At 41.9% G+C, this 21,665-nt stretch overlaps 2 protein-coding genes across 8 annotated transcripts in view; both read left to right on the top strand.

Annotated features, from left to right (window-relative positions):
* The window catches only part of LOC138608933 (mucin-4-like), a 34,201-nt gene extending 23,541 nt beyond the window's left edge, over positions 1–10,660 (top strand). Inside the window, exons 33-50 of one of the 5 annotated variants that reach the window (XM_069681524.1) lie at positions 84–141; positions 235–275; positions 1,371–2,910; positions 3,348–3,469; positions 3,570–3,683; positions 3,866–3,923; positions 4,353–4,484; positions 4,613–4,714; positions 4,801–4,983; positions 5,068–5,136; positions 5,694–5,939; positions 6,017–6,091; positions 6,171–6,316; positions 6,404–6,535; positions 6,675–6,732; positions 6,827–6,904; positions 7,817–7,912; positions 8,245–10,660. In XM_069681524.1, the coding sequence (XP_069537625.1) occupies positions 84–141; positions 235–275; positions 1,371–2,910; positions 3,348–3,469; positions 3,570–3,683; positions 3,866–3,923; positions 4,353–4,484; positions 4,613–4,714; positions 4,801–4,983; positions 5,068–5,136; positions 5,694–5,939; positions 6,017–6,091; positions 6,171–6,316; positions 6,404–6,535; positions 6,675–6,732; positions 6,827–6,904; positions 7,817–7,912; positions 8,245–9,782 (4,788 nt within the window). In that variant the 3' untranslated portion in view covers positions 9,783–10,660. Of the gene's footprint in view, positions 1–83; positions 142–234; positions 366–1,370; positions 2,911–3,347; positions 3,470–3,569; positions 3,684–3,865; positions 3,924–4,352; positions 4,485–4,612; positions 4,715–4,800; positions 4,984–5,067; positions 5,137–5,693; positions 5,940–6,016; positions 6,092–6,170; positions 6,317–6,403; positions 6,536–6,674; positions 6,733–6,826; positions 6,905–7,816; positions 7,913–8,136 lie in introns of those variants that run through there. The other 4 variants (XM_069681523.1, XM_069681522.1, XM_069681525.1 and 1 more) reach the window with 4 other exon arrangements.
* A 3,103-nt stretch (positions 10,661–13,763) lies between these two features.
* Positions 13,764–21,210, top strand: LOC138608319 (uncharacterized). Of its 3 annotated transcripts, none has more exons than XM_069680879.1 (13): positions 13,764–13,825; positions 13,918–14,056; positions 16,298–16,386; positions 16,494–16,571; positions 16,650–16,792; positions 16,876–16,998; positions 17,077–17,134; positions 17,282–17,536; positions 18,958–19,094; positions 19,175–19,291; positions 19,385–19,442; positions 19,647–19,712; positions 19,822–21,210. In XM_069680879.1, exons 3-13 carry the CDS (start codon positions 16,362–16,364, stop codon positions 20,367–20,369), a joined length of 1,608 nt encoding a protein of 535 aa, XP_069536980.1. In that variant the 5' UTR covers positions 13,764–13,825; positions 13,918–14,056; positions 16,298–16,361; the 3' UTR covers positions 20,370–21,210. The 3 variants fall into 3 exon arrangements, 2 of the variants coding, with proteins under 2 accessions (XP_069536980.1, XP_069536979.1); XM_069680878.1 differs by having other exon boundaries at positions 19,364–19,442; XR_011309431.1 differs by lacking the exon at positions 19,385–19,442 and having other exon boundaries at positions 19,822–19,909.
* Positions 21,211–21,665: the final 455 nt, after the last annotated feature.

The following is a 21,665-nucleotide window of genomic DNA, read 5'->3' as shown; positions in this document are numbered from 1 at the left end:
TCCTTGTTCTTTTTCTTGCTGGATACAACAAAGATATTAAGAAATTAAATAATACATTTCACTCGTTTATGTCTTGACTGCAGGTTGTTGATCTCGATGAAAAGGTTTACGATAACGTCTTGAAACTAAACTATAAATCAGGTAAGTGTAAATCTCTCCTTAACTAGACTGTTGAAGCTTCAATTAAAGGTCTGACTGACAGTATTTCTTCTGTATTTCATTACATCTTCACAGCCCTGCAGATAGTGAAGACACTTAAGGCTCAGCTGGACAGGGTTGGTGAATCCCGATCCACCTCAGCTTTGGACACCTTGTTCACCCCTCATGCTCGACATGAGGGTTTTGCTTTTCCAGATGACTTTCAGGTTTGTTGATATGGCAGTCAGATTAGCAAAATGTTGACCTTAACTATTAGTCATGCAAATGGAACAGAAAGCAGGAAAATTCAGCTTTTTTTCTCAGGTCAACCGATGACAGAAGCATTGAACTTTACTTGAACTTGAAAGGCTACAGAAAGAGAGCAGAAAGTAGACAAAGGTTTGATCAGACAGGCTGTAAAACGCGAGGCGCGCGGCACTGCCTTTGTTGAAGCCTACGGTTAAACGGCTACGGTTTTTCTACTGTTGTTAAGGCAACCACCGAATCATTAGCTGTCATTAACCTAACCTTATATTGTAAACTGACAGAATGCCCGCATCTACATTCATCCGATTGGACAATGGGGAAAAAACACCCATGATGTCGGATGCTTTTCTGTTTTTTTTTTCAGCAGTTCTTTCAACGCGAGGTGCACAGAAAAAACACAAGGCGCTCTGCAACGCATTGAAAACAATGACAAAAAAGCTGCCCCCGGCTGCTAAAACGCGCTCTGTCTGATCGGGCCCTTAGTCTTAAAATATAGATGTTAAAATACTAGATGGCCAGATTCACATTCAGACACATATTCTATCTTAAGTGAAATAAAACAGAAATACCCAACAATGTGATTTCTTTCAAATAGGAAAAACATTTTATACTTCTATTTCTATCTTGGAATTATCATGCCCATTTAAACAGTAATTTCAGTTGCTAAGATTGTTGTTAATTTTGTTAATAATAGCTTTAGATAAGACTTTGTTGATACCTAAAGTGAAAATTCACGTGCTATAGCAGCAAAAACAACAAACCGTCTGCAGTGGTAGGAAAGAACAACATCTTTAGGTTCAAATGAGAAACTAGCAGGTCACCTCAGAAGATAACCATAGCATCATGAAAGGAAGTCTGGAAAAGCTAATATGGTCACACATTTGATGTGTAGTGACTGTTTTTGTGTAGCTCCTGGACAGCTGAGAAATAGGCAGTCTACTAAATATGGTTGTTTCATTTTAAAGGTGGAGGACATGGAGATTGATGATGATTTAAAAGACAATGAAGCAAAGCCATCCTTACAAACTGCAGCCATGGCTGTAAAGACTGAAACCAGCTTCAAAACAGCTGACGATCCCCCTGATTCAAGTGAAGATGTCAAGATGACCCACACCAAAGAATATGAATCAGCCCACGACACTAAAAGTTACACAACTGTAGGACCAATAAAAGAAGAAACCACTTCCAGATTAGTGGGGTCATCTCAAGGTGCAGATACTTCGGATGCTGTTGTAACCACCTGCACCAAATCCACGATGGCAGTCTCTGAGTGTACAACCAAGTCTTTCAGTTCAGCTACAGATACCTCCAAAACCACAGCACCTGTCTCCAAGCTTACTGCCAACACAGCTTTCTGTATTACAGCCACCACATCCAAAGCAGGAGAATCTGCCAACAAATGTGTTCCATCTACATCCAGAGCCACTGCAGCCACCATCCAATCGGCTACAGCCAACACCAGTACAACAACCACCACATCTGTAGCTCCCACCAGCAGGGTTACTAAAACCACCACCACCAGGAGTGGTACTTCAACCACCAACAGCAGTGGTACTCCAACCACCAAGAGTGGTGCTAAAACCACCACCACCACCCCGAGTGGTACCCCAACCACCAACAGTGGTGCTAAAACCACCACCATCCGGAGTGGTACTCCAACCACCAACAGTGGTGCTACCACCACCACCACCAGGAGTGGTACTCCAACCACCAAGAGTGGTACTCCAACCACCAACAGTGGTGCTCCAACCACCAACAGTGGTGCTACCACCACCACCACCACCCGGAGTGGTGCTACCACCACCACCACCACCCGGAGTGGTACTCCAACCACCAACAGTGGTGCTACGACCACCATTAGGAGTCATTCTTCAACCACCACCAGGAGTGGTGCCACAACCAACACCAACACCAACAGTAGAGAAGCTGCCTACAAATGTGCATCATCTCCATTCAGTGCCACAGCAACCACCACCAAATTAACTACAGCCCAACCCAACACCAGTAAAACAACCACCACATCTGCAACTCCCACTGATAGTAGTGCTACAACCACCACCACCAGGAGTGGTACTTCAACCACTTGCAGTAGCATTGCTACAACCACCACCAACAGTGATACTCCCACCACTGGAGCTTCAACCACTGCAAAAGTTTCCTCAAACAAAGAATCCTCAGTGCATGAAGCAACCTGCAGATCTCCACCTGCCTCCAAAACTGAAAACGTATCTAAAACTACGGTCACAGCTCAACCAATGGCGTCCTCTGTAGCCACTGCTAAAGCATCTGAAACATCAGTTAAATGTGGAAATACTGAAACGCCTGCCAAGACTGCGCTTGTGAATATGTCGGTAGCATCAAATGCTGAAGTTGGCCAAAACAATCATAACAGTACAGCACCTGCAGCTCCTCACCTGTCCACGTCTGAAAACAAGAATCCATCTACAGAGCCATCACATACCTCCACAAGTGAGAGAAAGCTGATGATAAGCGGTCCCAAAGTTGGTAAGTAGTATTGATATAATCTATATGGAGTAATTCACTAACCTTACTATAATGAATTGGTATTCTTAGGCCCCAGCGCCAACAACAGCCCCCACAATTTCAATTCAATAAGAAAATTCAGTCAGTTTGGATTGGGTAAGCCAGCCACTGCTGACCTAACGAGTTGTTTCGCAGGCTGCGCAGTCGGTGACTAAGCTCAACACTTTGCGACTATTCCCTGCAACGTTAAAAGGGTTTTTGTCTTCTCTTGAGTATTTTTATTAAATTCCCCAACTTCTTTGTCCAGATTTACATTAATGTATAAAGCAGACATGGATGTGAATTTCAACTTGACTGTTTGGCAAAAGCATACATCCACAAGGGAGGAATTCTGTTTTTAATTTTGTTCATTGTTCATCATTTCGGTGTTGGTATGAAGTGTTCTATTTACTCTACAGGCTTAAAGTACTTGATTGAAGTGTCGTGTGAAGGAAAGAAGCAATTCTACTGTTGGCTGTGTTCAGCCAGGCTGAGACGGTCTGGTCACGTACCCAGCTTCAGACACAAGCTCAACTATGTGGTGCGTACTCTATACTTCCTGTAGCTGAGAATGTGGCAGGGTTTGTAAAAGCAGGGCAGTGATAGAGATTCAAACTGTGCTCTCTTAATGTCCTTTCTAGAGGATGAAGCTCCCGCGATGGACTGCTCAGCCATCTGAGATGAAGAGCAAAGTAAATGAGTTGGTGGCCCAGTTTGCAGAGGCTGAGGCAAAAGAAGGACCCCAGTGCAGTCAGGTGACCCACATGAGTCTCTCATTCTTTAAAAATGAACTCACAGCATGTGTGTGGTTGTTAACATCTGTATATGCTGTATCACACCATTATTCCACTTTGACTCATATTTCTGTTGTGTAAGGAACCTAAATCATCCGTGGAGAATGTCTGTTGGAGAGTTTTTTTGCCTTCTTTTTTTCCAGAGAATGAAAGTGAAGATGGATGTGTACAATGAGCTGGGGGACCTTCCAGGGGACAAAGGCAAATACACTCTGCTTAATCCTCACAAATCCTTTTCTGCATGACATAAAGAGAGGGAACTTTCCCCAAGAGCCGGCCCTCTGCTATTGGTCAAACTGTTCTTAATGTCAGAGAGGAAAAATATTCCTACCAAAGTTATTATTATTATAATTAAAATAATATTGCATGACATGTTTGTTTGACATAAAACAATATATTATTATATTATATTATTCTAGTGTACTCTTGTTCTGAATATGCATTGTAATCTTCTTATGTAGAATTCTATATATCCCTGGTCCTCACTTGGTGGGATTCTACCTTTAATTGCATAACAAGTTCTCAGCTTAAATTTGAACTGTTGTGCAATTCTCAGACTTTTCATGGCAGTGGATTGTTTTACTGTGTGGTCGTTGTCTTGGTCCTAATTCTCTCTCTCTTTATTCCCAGCCTTTGAAAGACTGACAGCAATGCTGGGACAGAAAGACACAAGGATCTCGCCCTCCACACCCGACACTCTGAGGGTTTGGACGCCGGAATCTGCCTTCCTGAGTCCATGTGAAGCTTCAAGCCCCGATGATGGTACACTCAAGTCTTATTTCTAAGTGCCAATTTTTTTACGTCTTTGGACATATTGTACCAGGTCTTAAAAAAGTAAACTTCAGAGGTACTTAACACATTATATCAACTACTGTCATTTTGTGTCTCAGATATGTACATGCCGCATTATGGAACATCTGGATTTTCTCCTGATATCCATTCCGAGCAGGAGAACAAACATGTGCTCCAGAATCCACTGGTACAGATTCCAGGTGAGAAACAACCTAACTCAAGATTTGCTCCAGACAGCTCTGTCCACGTCATGTCATTTAATCTTATACTTCTGTCCCTGATTTAGTGTCCATTTCAAAAGAGGAAAGAAATCTCGCTGTGGGTCAGCTTGAGGGAGGTCAGGGCTTGAAGAGCTCGGAGCGAGAAGCTGATGCTCTGATTTCAGACCAGCTTCATTCATGTTTGACCTTGAACAAAAATGAGCCAGAACCCATCTTTACAGCTGGCATTCAAGACGCAGGTAATGCAGGTATGCACGTCTGTGTGTCATTACACAGGCTGTAAATGTTTGAATTATCTTTGGTGACTGACTTTTTTTCTCTGCTCTGTTTAGTTGGCGGTAAACAAGAGACATGTAGGTATTACATGGAGACCCAGGCTGAGATTACAGTCACACCTGAAGGTGAGAATCCCTGTCAGGAACAGCATTTAGTTAATTTTTATTTTATTAAAGGGGAGGTATTGTGCTAATTTCAAGCTTCACATTTCACTCTGTGATACCTGTGGTGTAGCTTAGCATAATTTCCAGTTAAAAAAACCCTGCTGGTACTTGTATCAGGCAGAGGCTGTATGAGGGCCTGCACAGTCAGCTCTGTCCCTTTTAAGAAACTCCACCCCTACAAGCCCACTTTCTTCTGATTGGGCGGCCTGCTGTGATGTCACAAAGTGCAGCATTTAGAAAAAACTGTGAAACCTGGCATTCACAGCAGCCTGCAGACTGAGATGAGAAGCCTGGATATCACTCCAACATACTTTTACCTACAGATTTGAAGCTTCATCCACGTTTAGTCTGGACATCCAACATTGTAAAACTAAATATATATATATATGTCTTAAAATGTCAAACAGCATAATACCCCCTCTTTAATGTAAATAATAGAAAATACAAAGTGTTTCTGCAAACTTGCGCTTGTTGTATTGATTGTAATCATCATCTCTGCCATCCCTGCCTGTCTGCAGTCAAGAAACCTCCGGCTGGTGCGGCACAAATTTCCTTCCAGTCTGAATTATCAGGTCCGTTTGCCCAAACCTCTGATACATCCCAAAAGACTCCTGACAAGAGAAACCAGCAGGAGATGAGAGATCCCAGGAAGTCATCACCTGCTGTATCGAAAACGGAACCGCAGAACCAACCAAGACCTGGTCAAGGATCTGAAAATGCACCAGGACAGTCAGGAAGCAGTTCACTCCCAACTATAATGATAGGTATGTTTTAGTTAAGCTAAGTTTTTTTTTTTTTGCCATTTAATGTCCTAATTTGGTATCTGATATGGCCCTAACAGGGAAAAGAACAACAAAAAGCAGTTCTTTGTCCAGGTTTCTGAAGGTGAAGCTACGGAACTCTTATCCAGTCGTAGGTGAGTGTCTCTATGCCCCTTCATTTTATGACTTTACACTATAAAGCACAGTATATAAAATGGGGTGTGTCCTCGTCAGGTCTGGACGCTGTGTGGGAGTGTGAGGTGATGCCAAAAAAAGCCTCTCAAAGAACTTTCTTCTTGTGTGAGAGCTGCAAAGAGAGACTCTGCCACCGTAACATCTGCCAACACATGACCAGTGACAAGCACCTGATCAATCACATGGTGAGAGGCGTCTCCGTTACTCATGGAGATTTTCTGAAAAACTTCCAAACTTTTTTTTTTTTTTAATATGATTTGCTTGTGTTTCAGTTGAGGCAGTACCCTAAGATTATGGAGTACTGGCAGGACGAGGAGCTGCTGCCAGAGGTGAAGCTGCAAATTTCAAAAGAGGTCGCCTGGAAGGTCTCACGTCGGGAGCACCACTTTGAGAAGGATGCACAGGTCGTCTATCAATTTATCATGCATGTAATCTCAGATGTCCTGGAGCTGAAATCAATAGTATCATCGTTGTGTAAACAATTTGATATAGAAAGTGGACGAACACATCCCTTATGATACTATTGTTTGTGTTGGCTCACAGAGTACACTGCTGGCACAGGACTTGTTTGATTACGTTCAGACGGCTCCATTCAGTGAAGGTAGCAGTAAATGTATCATGCAATGATCTACAGAGTTTATTATCCATGCAATAATACAGTTATTAGTATCAACTGTTCTGTTTCCTTTTCATAGCTTTACAAATCCTGCACAACCTTAAAGAACAGAAACTGAGCATCTTCTATCCTCCCGTCAGCTCTCCACAACAAAAGGGTGAGTCCCATTAGCCCAGGAGCAGGGTCATTTTCTCTAATTCTTTTGCACAGCTTTAGTAAAAGTGGTAATCTCGAAGATCTCAGTTTCTTTCTCTTTGGCAACAGTAATTGCGAGAGCACACTTCCCAGATATCCAGACAGTGTCGCATGTGTGACGTCCTCGGTCAGCTCCGGTTGTAACTCTTGATTTTCCTCGCTGACGGTCGCTTTCCTTTTCAGACTGTTTGCCTTCATCTGAGCGTCAAATTTGTTTCTTTTTCTTTGGATTTTCACTTATTTTTGAAGTTGTATCTGTAGTCTTCGATCTTTTCTTTGTTTGTTCAGCCATAGTAGATTACTGTTTACTCGCAACACTTGCAGAGACCGGAAAAGCAGTCGCTTAGCTCCGCCTACCCTCTCTGGCAGACCAACCACTGCTAGGTGATGGAAAACGCGTCACTAACTGGGCGCTGTAATGGAAATTGTTTTCGGTGTTATGAGCTTATTTTACTGCTGTGTTTGCTTCACTGGTTGATGTGGACCTTTACATATCTCCAGCCATCTGTCAGCTGTCAACACCTTCCTGAAAGTGGTCCCCCCCTCAAGTCAAAAATCCTGCTTTATCAGAGGCTGTTGTTGCTGTTTGTGTTGTACTGATCCCTTTTATAAAGGCTTAATAAATATTCACAAAGACAAGGTCAGAGCCTGATCTCTTAATTTCATATCTCCCATGACAGCGCCGCTTGGTTTTTTCCGTGAAGGTCGCACCGGACACCCAGTCTGCTGCAAATGCAAAGGCTTTCCTCATTCGGCCATAGATAGTGACTCCACAGACATTTCTTTACATGAAAATCGACGACATTATAACTTTAAGTGACTCATTCAGGCAGTTAATGAGTATAAGTGAAGAGTATCGGTTTATGTTTCACAGACCAGCGACCTGAGGAGCAGCAGAACCGAGCAGAACCTCTGCACACGGAGATGCAGTCAGCACAGGCACAAGAGACAGACAAGACACAAGACAACGGTAATATTATTATTATTATATTATTTCAAATATTTAAGTTTTTTCCCCACAGGTTGAGGTCCACAAAAAGCAGTGGGAAACATGAATCAACATTAAGTATTCATGTTCTTAAAATGTAAAGGAGCCAAAAATGGGGCCTTAGCATTTCCTTTCTCTTGAGTTGTAAAACATTCAAAGTTTCATTCTTGTGTTGACTCTTATTCCTTGTCCACGTGCTCGCTTAGAAACGAGACAAAACCCAGAAGAACAGCACATGGATCGGGTCAAACAAGGAAAAGACTTGAGTCCTCCAGATGAGACCAGTGTCTAATCAAAGGCTGATTCTGTTGTAGCTCCAGTCCTGGACTCTGGCACATGCCCCAGCCCACGAGAGACCTGCAGGAACCAATCAGAACTTACACCTCCAGTCTCCGAGCACCATAGGCCTGTCACAGAGGTGCCAGTGAAACAGAAAGAGGTGCGCTCCGAATCCCCGTCTTCCTCTGTTGTTGGTGAGAAAACAAGTCAAACCCTGGCTGTGTCTTCCGGAGATGAAAGCCCTCTAAGCAGGAAAAGGCCAGCTTTTGCATCTGTGGAAACGCTGGCCAGCTCTTGCACCAGTAACCCCCAACCTGAGGAGGATCGTTTGCCAGCTAAAAGCATGCGCATCTCACTGCAGCCCAGCACTGAATCAGCCTCCGAGTCCACTCCTGTTCTCCCTGCTGCAACATCACTTCTCCTGTCTCCTGAGGACAAAACTACGCATACAGAATCTGAAGAACCACACAAAATAATGGCCTTGATAAACCTGATAACTCTGGAGAGGGAGAGAAGGTCAAAGAAGTTGTCCCCTCGGGTTGTAGCGCAGGAGGGGGAAGTCTCAGAGTTACCAGGAGCTAACGGCTCATCCACAGGTGTTGTAGAAAGCGAAGATGATCCAACGTTTGAGCAGATGAGAATTACAATGCCAGGCAAGAGAAGAAGATGTGATTCAAAGTTTCCACTGGATAAAGCTACAGACTGTACAGCGTTACCGTCTGCCACCCCTGCTGACCACAGCGACCCACAACACCAAAGAAGGGTCGCTGCTCAAAGCATGTCAGATAACATGAGCCAACTCAAAGCTAGTCCCAGCTGTGAAGCCTCCACCCTTAACCCAGGACAGACATCACAGCCAGGAGCTTACACAGAGCCTGACGGCGCAGGGGTTTCTCTGTTGCCCATTAACCCCATTGTAACTGCAAGGCCGGACCCCGCTGATCAACAGTTTAAGAGCCACTATACACATACAACCGCATATAACACACAGGGCTACAGAGCCAATCAGGTTGCTGACAGTTTCTCCTCAGTCGTAACAGCAGGCCGCAGTGACGCTTCAGGAGGGTATGGTCACAGCAGCAATTTTGCTCATGTCACATATGGACCTGCAGATTATCATTCTTCTGCGGCTGTGCAGGGCTTCACATCACAAGTCAAAACCCCTGTAAACTCTTTCTACCAAGGTGAAGGGTACGCTACAAGGGGGATCTACCCGAGCCAGATTATGACGGAGCAGGGAGCAAACAACTTCTCTCTGCAGGCATTTGGACACAGTTCGGTAACTCCAGCAGCCCCGAGATGGGCAAGTCTTGAAATGCAGCAGCACGTAATGCATCAGCAGCTAATGCAGCAGCAGCACCACCAAATGCAGCAGCAGCTCGTACAACAGCAGCAGCACCAAATGCAGCAGCAGCTCGTACAACAGCAGCACCACCAAATGCAGCAGCAGCTCGTACAACAGCAGCACTCCTCGTGGACAAGTGCTGCTGGAGATATCAGGGGGGCTTATGAGCCCGCCTACGATGGGCGCCGTTCCTCTCACCACTCCGACCAACAAACCCCAAAGTTTTAACAACCTGAAAGAACACAGCACCACCATAATCCAGAGCAGCAACAACATGGTGACACAGAACACTCCCACCTCCGGTCATTTACTATCCTCCCTCAGCCAACGGTGAGGTCATGACTCAGGCATCTGCTCACTCCTTTTTTGGTGTTTCAGTGTAGCTCCCACCGTGGTGAACGATACACCTCCAGTTACACACAGAAGTTTCTCTTCAACCATGTAGATAACAATACCCAGTTTAACAGCTGCATGTGAAGTATATTCAACTGTACACCCATAAAGTGTACTATATTATTACATATATGAGTACATACGATATGTGGACAATATATCCACTCTTTATTCAAAAGTATATGACTATAATGTGTTTTCCTCTGTGTGAATATAAATGTATTCCTGTTCAGTTTTCTCTTTCATACTCCATATAAAATGCTCATTTAAAATCCCTTATTCTATCGCTAACCAAATTGGAGACTGACCAGTGGCCCAACATGCCTTTAATTCTTTTGTACCACCTAATTTTAATTTGTGTCACATTTTTACATCTTGATGTTGAAATCAAATTTATTTTCAGATGTTGGGTTGGTTTTTTTTTCTTGCCACAAATAGTGTTCTGAAAAGTGAAAACACATCTCTTGTTTTTATGCAGCAGCAATTTTCCCACTCTGTAAAAAAACAAAGAATTTTCATTTTAAATGGCAGTTATCTGATTTTCTGTTGGACGTCAGGATGTGGTCACTATGTTAATAAGATGGTTTTTCAAACTAAAATTTAACATACTGTAGCTTCACTCTGTTTTTAACACTTATAATGTAACATTTTCTGCAGTATTTCTGTGAGTTTTGTACTATTTATATTAATATTTTCTTCATTTTATTAAAATCTTTAAAATGGATCTTCTGTTGAATGTGAAATCTGATCTCCATCTTTTTTGCTAAAATGTGTTTACTCATACTTGTTTTGTTTTTTAAACACTGAAATGACATCTGCCCTGGATGCGTTAAGAGCCTCAATGGGAGGGCAGAATTCTCACACACACTTATTTTATGTCTGTGCAGCAAAATATTTATCTGTTGTTCCTGATAACAGTTTACTAATAAATGCTGCTTAAAGAACTGTTGTATAAAATCAATATCACACTAGAGGGAGTGCTGTTATGTTCAATATCAGCACGGTTAAATCACAGCCGTGCTGATATTCAGTATAACAACACTCCCTCTTGTGTGATATTGCTTAAAAAAGAAATTCTGATAACATACAAAAAAAAGTTTCATAAAGAGCTTGTTTAGAACACTTATTTTATATCAGCCTGCAGAGAGTTTTCTGGTTTGGTTTCTTTGCTGCAGCTAAAATTCTCTGAATATGAAATTATATTCCTTCATGGTGGAACATGTGATGTCTGTTGCAGACTGAGGATACCTTTTTGCCTCTGAAACAAAAGCACACGTTTCCTGAGTGCATCACTGAAGTGATGGTGGGAGTGGAGGAAGGGAGGAGAGCATTTCTGGGTGCATGTCTTTCAAGGCCAGGTTTTTATCGCCTGTCCTCTGATTGTGTGGTATTTGCTGGGGCCTTACGAATCACAGTACAGAGCTTATATTGTGGAATTATATTCTGGGAAAGAGTGTTTTGCTTACATGCTGAGCTTGCTGTGTTTGGGGAGTACGGCTCTTAAAGTTCTAGTGGGAAAGGAAGCTTTGTCCAGGGACTGAGGTCAATGCTCTGAGGACAGACTTCATTGGGCCTCCTCTGAGTAGCGCTGATATGCCAAAGTGTGTGTATTACGAGATTCAACTCTCTGTCTTTACGGCTCTGGATACTTTGTTCGGGGAGTAGGCGGGGCTGCTCCTCCGCTGCTCGTCCACTGTCCTCACCTATGTCCGCAGCGTGCACCTGCTTTCAAACACGTCATCGGCCTCATAAGGACAGTCCTTGTAACACATTGACCTAATGCAGTCAGCCACATACTAGGTTTTGACCTAGTCTTGTTTCTAACTTGTTTTACACAACATTAAACAAATTTTTTGTTTGTGGATTAAGAAATACGCTTAAGCTTCCAAGAACTATTTTTTGTACTCATGTTCCTGGGCTAAAAGCTGAGTCTTGCTTTACTTTAAAGTATAACAATGACTTATTATTGGATACACACTAATTGGATACACACTTAAGGGTAAGTGGCAGTAAATCAGGACTCTCCAACCGCATCTTGATGTCTCACCGATTTAGAATGATCTGGACTTATGATGGTTTCTCAATGTGCCTTGACTCACTCAGGGTGTGCAGCTCAAATGCTGGTATGATGTCATACTGCCCCTTTCCAGGTTGTAAGTCAAGTAAGTATAAGATATCCTACTATCTTCCCATGTTCTCTGATATTGTGTTCACATATGTGGAGCATAAAAATTGAAAGCTGCTTCTCTGTTTGTCTCTGGCAACTGAAAGCAGACCTGTTCCAGACCATCTGTGAGGTCCGGATGTTTCATAATGGAGCCGCAGATCAGAAATGTTGTTTGGCGTTAAATCTTTTAGAGCTTTATAAACCAACAGTAGTATGAGTAAAGTCTATTCTTTGACAAACAGGAAGTTGGTGTAAAGATATAAGAACTGCACAGATGTGGTCTATCCTATTCTAGCAGCAACCTTCCCAATCAGCTGCAAATACCTGAAAGACTTTTACAGAGACCACTAGTCCAGTAGTTCTTAAAGTGTGATTGTAGGCTGATTTTGTTCTTGTTTTCGGGATGTTTTTCAGATGTGTAATTAATAATCAACACAATGTGACCCCAGTCCTTCAGAAAGGATTAAAACCAGTTAAACAAAGGCCCACAGTCCCTACCAGATTTCAAATCGGTTGCACAGTTTCCTGTTTACAAGACCACAGGGGAAACAATGCAACAGTCACAAATCATGATAAAAGGGTGTCTGGTTAGTAATCCAATCCTGAAGCTACAATTTACGACATGATGTACAAGGGCCAGCCGCCCCACATTCCAGCAGGTCGGACACTGTTAACATGTCAAGATCTTGCAGAGCTCACAGATAAAGTCTGTCTGTAAAAGCCTGTCTCCTTTGATCAATATTTTTTGTTAATCTTTGAAATCAGATCAGTGTCAATTGAGTTTTTATTGTTTCCTTGTGTCTAGCATTCTTTCCAGAGACTTCCACAACACCAGCTTGTAGATAGAACATAAAAGGACATGCTGGATGATTTCAGATGTTGTGTAAATTCCTCCATAATACAAAACTGATACCTGGTGTGGATGAACTTGTGTCATTAGTTGACAAACTTTGACATAGTTTAGAGATTTAAGTGAAAGTATTATGTGAACTCAAAGTTGAAAAGTTCACACAAGCCTATATATATATGTATGTATACATGCGTCAGTGGTAGCACACTGTTAATTTCTACGTGATTATCAGTCGTAATTGTGATTATTATGTGTTGTGTAAGAGTGTTACATCAACATCTAAGTGCTCTTAGAGCTCTCAAAGTGTGTGTGGAAAGGAATATGGTAGATGGTTAGATAACAGACATTAGGGGTTATTAATGTGAATCAAAATAACAAGATTTACTTGCTTTGGAAGGAATGTGGTGGAGATCATCCAAGAACTTAGGCTAATGATCCGAGGGCAGAGTCATGAGAAACGTTGGACCTTATCTGAAAACTCTGATTTACTCTAAGTCGTTGTCAGTAGTACAACTGTTAAATAGCTTTTTACTTCTGTGTTTATTGTGCTGCAACTAAACACAAAGTCAACAAACTTGATTCTGATTGTTGTCACCATCTACTGAGTAACTTCACAAGTCTGCCATTGGATGTGTGTGTTCTTGTAGGGTGGGTGTGAAACGACAGAACAGACATTTTTGAGTGCTCTTTGAGTCCCGTCCAAGTTTCCCATTTGGGAAAGGAAGGGTCAAGGAATATATCCATGGCCACTAGCCGAGGAAAAAGATAGCACAAACAATGACCCCTCCCAACTTCCCAATCTGAAAGGCCTGCTTTCTCTGGAACTCTTCAGTTTCTTTCAAAAATAGCGCCTTCAAATCTGTATGTAGTTATTTTTTCTTTTTCTTCAGATGATCTTTTAAAATGTCTTGTCAAACAAATTATAACAAAAGGTCTTCTTTAAAAATCAACAGGACTTGTGTGAGAACAGCTTATAGCCACACCCACTCCCTCTGTCTAGGTTCATTCTGAAGACGAGCAACTTTAACATTAGTTTACCCACGCTGTCGGTGTATCTCCACGGATTTCATCAAAGCACGTTCGAAACCAAGGGTAAATACATCTACAGAATGCTATCTTTGTCTTTATCTGGTTAACAATTTGTTTTGTTTGATGGCATGTCAAAATAAGACCTGTTGGTTTTGTTGCTGTAAAGTTCTTTAAAGGAAAAGTTAGTAGGTAGCTTCTCACAGTTTACATTCACGTCAGTAATGTCATACAACTGAAGACACTTGTGACAAAAAACACACGTTAGTTTCGGACTTTATAACGTTGTGTCAGTTAATGGACGGTTAACTTAACGGTAGGTTAAAGAATGTTGACCGTTAGTTTGCTGTTGCAGTGAAACCAGTTAAGCACACAAGTGTTAAACGAGATTGCTAATTCACTGTATTTAAGGTACTGTAAACCATTATTAAATATCCTGTAAATGTCGTTGTTACACTTCAGTCTTCACTGGTAGACCACAGAGTTATAAATCGCTTGTATTTTACCCTGCAAGCCCTAGGTTACTCTATATCTCTCTTTTAAATTCATATTCTTTAAATACCTTTAATATCGGCCGACTTGTTATCAGGCGTCATTGTGTCCTTCCTGAGAAGAATGGTGGAGTTTAAGCGCCCTCTGCTGGTAACAGTTTACGTTGCAGCCACAGTTTACAACATCGTTTTTTTTTTAATTAAATGTTTTATGTCTCATGTCCAAATATATCCGAGTACACGAAAAAAATATTAAGGTGTGTAAATATAACTAAACGTATATAAACATGGTCAACAAAAACTCACAAGATTACAATTTGATATCAACAGGTCTGTGAAGGTTCTCAGTCATCAAGGTCATGGTCATTTGAAGCTTAATCCAAAAGGCAACTGGACTTGGTTGAAGTTCTTTGAAACGTTTCACCTCTCATCTGAAAGGCTTTTTCAGTTCAAAACTGACTGGTGGACCGAGCTAAAAATATAATTATATGTTATATACAACAGATGTTTTAATCAAGTGACAGTCGTTAACCTGGGCTGATGATCTACTATTACTGAGAGTTTTTAACACCCTCTGGTGTTGGTGGTTCGTTGGGTTCACATGGTCCAAAGTGTGAGTGTGGTTTCAGCTGTTTGGGCAGAGATTGCATTGTATATTGTTAACATAGATTACTTCCTTAACACCTCTTTCAAACCAGCTGTCTTCTCTGGCCAGGATGTGAACTGTGCTGTCTTCAAAGGAGTGTCCTTTAGATGTAGGTGGACAGAGTCCTGTCCTGAGGAGCTGGCTCGTCTATGCTGGGCCATGCGTTGTGAAGGGCTTGTTTTGTTTCCCTGATGTACGGGTCCATGCATTTGTCACGTGTTCAAAATTTCAGGAAAGGACAACCACGATTCAGTACAATAACACATCTATTTATTAAAATTGCTGCTTGTACAAGGACCCTTTTCTGTTTGGCTCACTGCAGTCCGCACTCAGCCGCCCAAAAAAAGGATAACCTTTCCTAATACATTTGTAAATGATAAACTCTATGTGTGATGCATGTGATGCAAATTAGCCTTAGCAACTAAGCTTCAATCATTGGTAAAAACTGATGGAGGGAAGCGACGGTTTGGACTGGATCTATCCAATCAGCGGGGTCCACACCCTGTAAAAAAGATCCTCCCTGCTCTCACCTACTCTGCCTCCAACTCTTGGGATGCTGCGGGATGTGGCCTAATCTGTTACTTTCTGGGAGATACAGGAACTCCTTATATGGAGTTTGTTTTTCACTTGGTAGCCTTGAATTTATCTTGGTGATTCTCAGTCAGCAGTTTCTCACACTCTAAACGGAGGCCTAAGAACCTTTATGAATGTTTGTGCTCTTTAATATGATCCATCTGAGTAACCTGGCTTAAACTCTTATGTATTAATCCATCGTAACACGGGACTGGGTGTTTTGACCTTTGTGTGGACAAGCTTCTCCACAAAGCATAGAAGAGCCAGGTCCTTTCATTTTATTTTAGGGGAAAATAAAAATAATCTAGCCATCTGGTCACAGGCACACCAATGTTTTCCTCAGAAAAATTACTTGGAATGGAGGAGGGAGAATAAATATCAGACAAAGATAAGTATTAAAGAAGTATAGAGGACACAAAGAAGTATTCTTAGGAACCAGAGGGAAGAAATGTTCCAGTATTTTGTTACTGTGATTGCCAAATCTGTGTGGGAGCTGAAGGCTGTCTGGTAGTCATGATTAGAAGGACCTTGACGAGTTATCTGTATCACATGTGCAAAATATTCACAAGCTTCTTGACTCTGTACTTTATTCAACAGAAAACTAAGAGTAACCAGGAGTCTCTGTGCAGCTGTGTGCAGGCGGTGATTCTACAACTGCAGCATGCAGCCTGTTCAGGCACAGACAGGTATGTCTTCTTCTCTCTATGTGGTGTCTTCTTCTCTCTATGTGGGCTACCATGCTTACACCCACCTCTGTGTAATCTTGTTTGTCTGATGCATTCTCTGTTTAAAGAGTCTCCTACCAGAAGCCAGCTGTTGGATTCTCTGAAGGTGTATCTGAGCAACAAGAAAAGACTGCAGCCGATTATTGGTCTGTAGAAACACATTTGTATGCATTCAATGTTGTGTGTGTGTGTCCTTTTTAATTTGTCATTTTCCATACATTCAGGCCTGGGCGGTATCATAGAATGTGTGAGTGCGGGTGCACACGACAGAGAGGTACTGTACCTGTGTGAGGTGTGCGTGTGTCGACTTAGTAAAGCTGACATACGGACTCACATTATGGGAAGTCTCCACCGATACAACTACATTGTAAGTAATACTGTGGAAGGATGGCAGGTTTTTTCTGCTAGTATGGATCGTTGTTTATAAAGAGGTGGTGTTTTGCTTCATAGAAAGTCTGGCACCCGGACTTAGTGTCTAAATGGGAGGAGAACATCGACCTGTCTAAGCTGGCCTGGCCTCTGATGGAGATAGCCAAAACAATTGAGCAGAAAGAGGGACATGGGGATGTGCAGGTATGTTAGTTTGACTGTGTGCATGATTTGGAGTTCTTTGCATATGAGTTCTCACATCCATTGCGCCTTAATGTTAAGTTTGTAGAAGTTGAAGATGCTGCATACCAGACGATGTCAGCATTCAGTGACTATGAAGGTCAGTGACTACAACTTTTAATCCCGCCCTCACCCTCCTCCTTTCCTGTCTGTTTCCCTTCATGTTTTTCTGTCATTATTACCATATGTTACATGCCTCCCCTTTTACATGCTCATTATGAATCTCTTTCTCTCTCTAACACCACAGCGGTAACTCTGATACATATCTTAATAAGCGGCCACGCACAGGTTGAACCTGATGACCAGTCAGAGGCTTCACCAGTGCAGCTGGAGCCCATACAGTCACAGAGGAGTGTATTTCTCTCCCGCGACCAACAGGGATGGTCAGACGACACTTCTGCATCGCTGCTGGAGAACACGCACACGTCACCTGAGCCGCCTGTGCTGTCAGAGAACAGCAGCAGCTTTTTTGATGGACATGCAGGAACAGAGCCTCTCATTGGTGAGCACAGATAAAGAATAGCAACAACAGGTGCTGGAACATACATGGCATACATATGATTTAATAGTAGACATTTACAGATTACCTCTACATTCGTTGATTGTTGTACGGCACTAGAACTAAATTTAAATAGAAAAAAAGGAAATGATAGTTACTTGCTTCAAGACCAAAAATAAGTGCTTCACATCATGAGTAAAGCACATTTATTTTTCAGTGTAAAACTTTATTGATAAGTGCTACTGCGTACATTGTTGGTATGATATCATTCAAAGAATTTATATTTTCTTGATGAGAAGATTGTACCTCTATACATGTCTGTTCAAAGTGATTCCCAAGGTAACTCTCAGGCCACAGTGTAGCTGTCCTGATAAGGCCTTTCCTGTACCCAGGGAAAACAAAGGTCGTGGGAGAGACACGCCCCCATCTGCCTCAGACTCCACACCGCAGTCTCATCTGAAACAACAACATGACTGACATGATTAAATTAACTAAGATAAGTCTTCCCTGATACTGCTCATCCAGATTCTTCTTGATTGTGCCCCCTAAAATACTTACTACTAACTACAAGCTACCATGACACAGGTATCTAATAGCTAATTGTCATTTTAAGAATTTAACATTGTATGGATTGAACAAACAAGAATTAAAATGTAAGTGTAGTGAGTGAGTTCTTACATCTAGACAGCCATACTAGCTGTTTCCCTCTGTTTTCAGTCTTTGTGCTAAGCTAAGCTCACCATCTGCTGGCGCTAGCTTCATATTTACTAAACAGTCATAAGAGCAGGGATGTTGGAACTACTTTCTGGGAGCGGATGCTGTGTTAAATTTGAGAGCAAAATTAAGAGCCAAGATGTATGAAGAACTTTGTGCTCTTGTAAACAGTTGAAATCATCTGACAAATAGCCTAAACTGTACACACTTTTGCTGCCCGATCGACTGTATGCGCACACTGTCACGCACATCTCACACTCGACAAGTACTCTATTATACTACTGTGCTTTTGTCGTCATTGACCAAAATGAGCTGTCATGTGTGCGCACGGTTTATGTAACTCAAATTCTGCACAGACACTATGCCACTGTGGCTGTGTCAGCCTGCACTGCACTTTCACGTGTTGGCAAAAATACTTTCACTCCCATTAAAGGCTTATATATATATATTCTCTGAAAAACAAATGTAGGTAACAAACTGTAAACATCTGAGTCTGCTGAATAGCTAACCAGGTCGCATCAGAGGTTTGCGCACAAAAATCCAGTCACAAGCCTCATAGCAACGGCCACCACCTGCACCCCTACTTCCAACGTGCGTGCGTAAGAGTGGTTTTGATTTACTGATCTAACTGTTGGCAACAAAGAGAAAACATGTCTTTCCCATGTTACGCTGCTGCTTTAAAAGAAGCCTCTTCTTCATGTTTGCTACAGGTCTTTTCCACGTGGTCGAGTGTAGGAGTGAAGAAGGCCACACGTACTGTTTCTTATGTCACTGCTGCCGCATCAGGTCCAACAAGGAGGACATCATTGATCACCTAACCAGCTCGGCCCATCTCATGAACTACTTGGTCAGTTTGTTGGTCAATGATAGAAACAAAAAAATGGAGAACACGCTCGGTTTAAATTCACTGAAAATGTCTGTGTGTAGATGGAAACGTGTCCTGAGCAGGTGGAGGTAATGACGGCAGATGTTCATGAAGACTACCAGCTTCTCCAATCACTTGCCAGGAGAGTGGAGCAGGAGGAGGGCAGAGGAGAGTTGGAGGTATCATATTAACACTACCTACACTGCTTATGCTAAGTTAACCCTTATGTTCTTTACTAAAAACATCTCAAGTTCACTTATACATTTTTCCAGGTTATAAACACACCAGAGTCCCTCTGTGTGCAACTGACTGGCAAAAGTTACCACTGGTGTAAGTACAGATGTTTTCCTGTTTGTAAGTCATTCACCTCTTTAGCTCCAGCTCTCTGCTCTTTAGGAGGAATCCACCACGCAAGCTTAACTCTCTCTTTTTCAGCATCCAAGGACTTCTTTTACCCCCTCTTATTCTTTTAAAAGACTTAATGATGTATGTATTTTTTCTCTGTATATCCCCTGTATTGTTCTTCACTTCCAGGTATACGGATGCTGAGTAAGGGTTGGACAAATACTGACACCCTAAAGAGGAAAATATCTGAAGAAGGTGTGTCTCTTTAGAAGCAACAGTTCACTTGAAGGAGCCAAAAATCTTTGTTTTTTTTTTTCTCTATTTAATTACGATTTTGTGAGTCAAATATATATTTGTCTTTAAGGGCCTAAAGTGAACAGAGAAACTCCAGCGAGTGGTGCCACAGTGGCACAGACGAAGATGAGGAAAAGGAGTAATACCGTATTTAAGGTAAGCCTTCCTGCCTCCAAAGGTTCACTTCTGCTGGAGAGGACGTCCTGCAGCGTGGACAGCGATCCTGTGTCATCCACATACTCACCTGCACCTGACTCAGACCTTGTTAGCTCCTTTGAGTCTTGGTCAGAAGAATATGAGTTGGACTGTGACGACACCTTGGGACCAGAAAGAAACATCTCTGTCAACCTTTATCAGGATAGGAAGGGTTATTTTAGTGACACTGAGTCCTTCAACCCGTCTGGACACCTAACCGGGACTATGGACCCAAACTTTTATGGGGAAAGTGATTACAACGGACAACACGATTATCAAGAAGGATCAAGTGAGGGGTTCTACAAAGAGTGGCAAAATGAAGTGCCACAAACACAAACTGAGGGACTGCTGCTGCCTGCTGTTTGCCACTATCAGGACTGGGGGTTTTGTAACTCTTTCTACGGAGTCGAGGGGTGGTACTAATCAACTTCACAGATACAAGCTGAAAGAAGAGTTGAAGTGCCAATAGAAAACAGAAAGAGTGGGAGGAGCTGAGACGCTCCTTGATATTATAACCAACGACAATCCTATCAGTATATGGCAGAAGATGATACAAGTCTTCTGACAGGCGTTTCACTATAAGCCATGTCCAGACAACTACACAAAGTTATATGAGGAAAAACTAATGCCCAATCAACGTCTATCCCTAGCTACAATTCTGAGAGTTTAAGAGCTGCTGCTCTGTTTTGTTTGATGATTTCAGGATGCGTAAATCAAACAACTCCATTATTTTTTGTTTTGCGACATTGCAATGGCAGATCATGCAGCATGTAGGTCCTCAAACTGACACGACTCTCTGTCTATACGGCTCTGGATACTTTGTTCGGAGAGTAGGCGGGGCTGCACCTCCACTGCTCGTCCGCTGTCTTCGCCTACGTCTGCAGCACGCACCTGCTTTCAAACAATAAGGACAGTCCTTGTTGTAACATTGCTGTAACATTTCAATATCCTTCTAAATTAAAAGTATTCGGTTTCTCTCTGAAAAGGAAATCTCCTGATGGCAGGGATGACTTTCTTGCTGCGTACTCTTTAGTTTTGAAACTGAAAGTCAAAAGAGACTTTGGACCTCTTAACTGAAATGAGCCTTGATTGTGACATACTTCCTTGCACATAGGTGTTTTGGATGAAATTGTACCTCTTACATAATCTGGTTACAAAAAGCAAAAGATTGTTTGTTATCCAAGAAATGTAGAAATGACAATAGCCATTCAAGCAAAAAAAGTCCTGGAATTTATTTCTATGTTTTTATATATTAATTCTTACCAAGTTTTTTATAAAATGTGTCTGTTCAGTATGCTGAATTACTATTGTTTATTTTTTCTGTTTTGTTTGGGCCATTCTGAAAATATCACTGCATTTGTTATGTACACACTGGCTCAAACTCAAAAGAAGAATTTATGTTAAAATGTATAATAGCTCAACTTGTGAAAAGAAATGTTAATATTATGAAACAAGATAAATCGGGCTGCTCTGCTTATAATTATTAATCAAAGTGCGGCTGAGGTTACTTGCATTGTTTTGACTTTTTTTCTGATTTTGTGTACAACTTGAGATTGAATGTTTACATTGACCATGACGTTTAACATAATAATGTATGGCACAATATACTTTCTGAGTACATTAGAAATTACAGTGTTCAGCACAGTGTACTGCGAATAAACACAGAAAACATTGCAACAGTTTCTGACTGAAAAGTTGTTTTAGTTATGTTCAATTAAT

Source organism: Semicossyphus pulcher, unplaced genomic scaffold (assembly GCF_022749685.1).
Source record: "Semicossyphus pulcher isolate SPU_LCO1_2020_fin unplaced genomic scaffold, fSemPul1.0.p SCAF_5, whole genome shotgun sequence".
Classification (NCBI taxonomy): Eukaryota; Metazoa; Chordata; class Actinopteri; order Labriformes; family Labridae; genus Semicossyphus; species Semicossyphus pulcher.
This window is presented reverse-complemented; position numbering and strand designations above follow the sequence as displayed.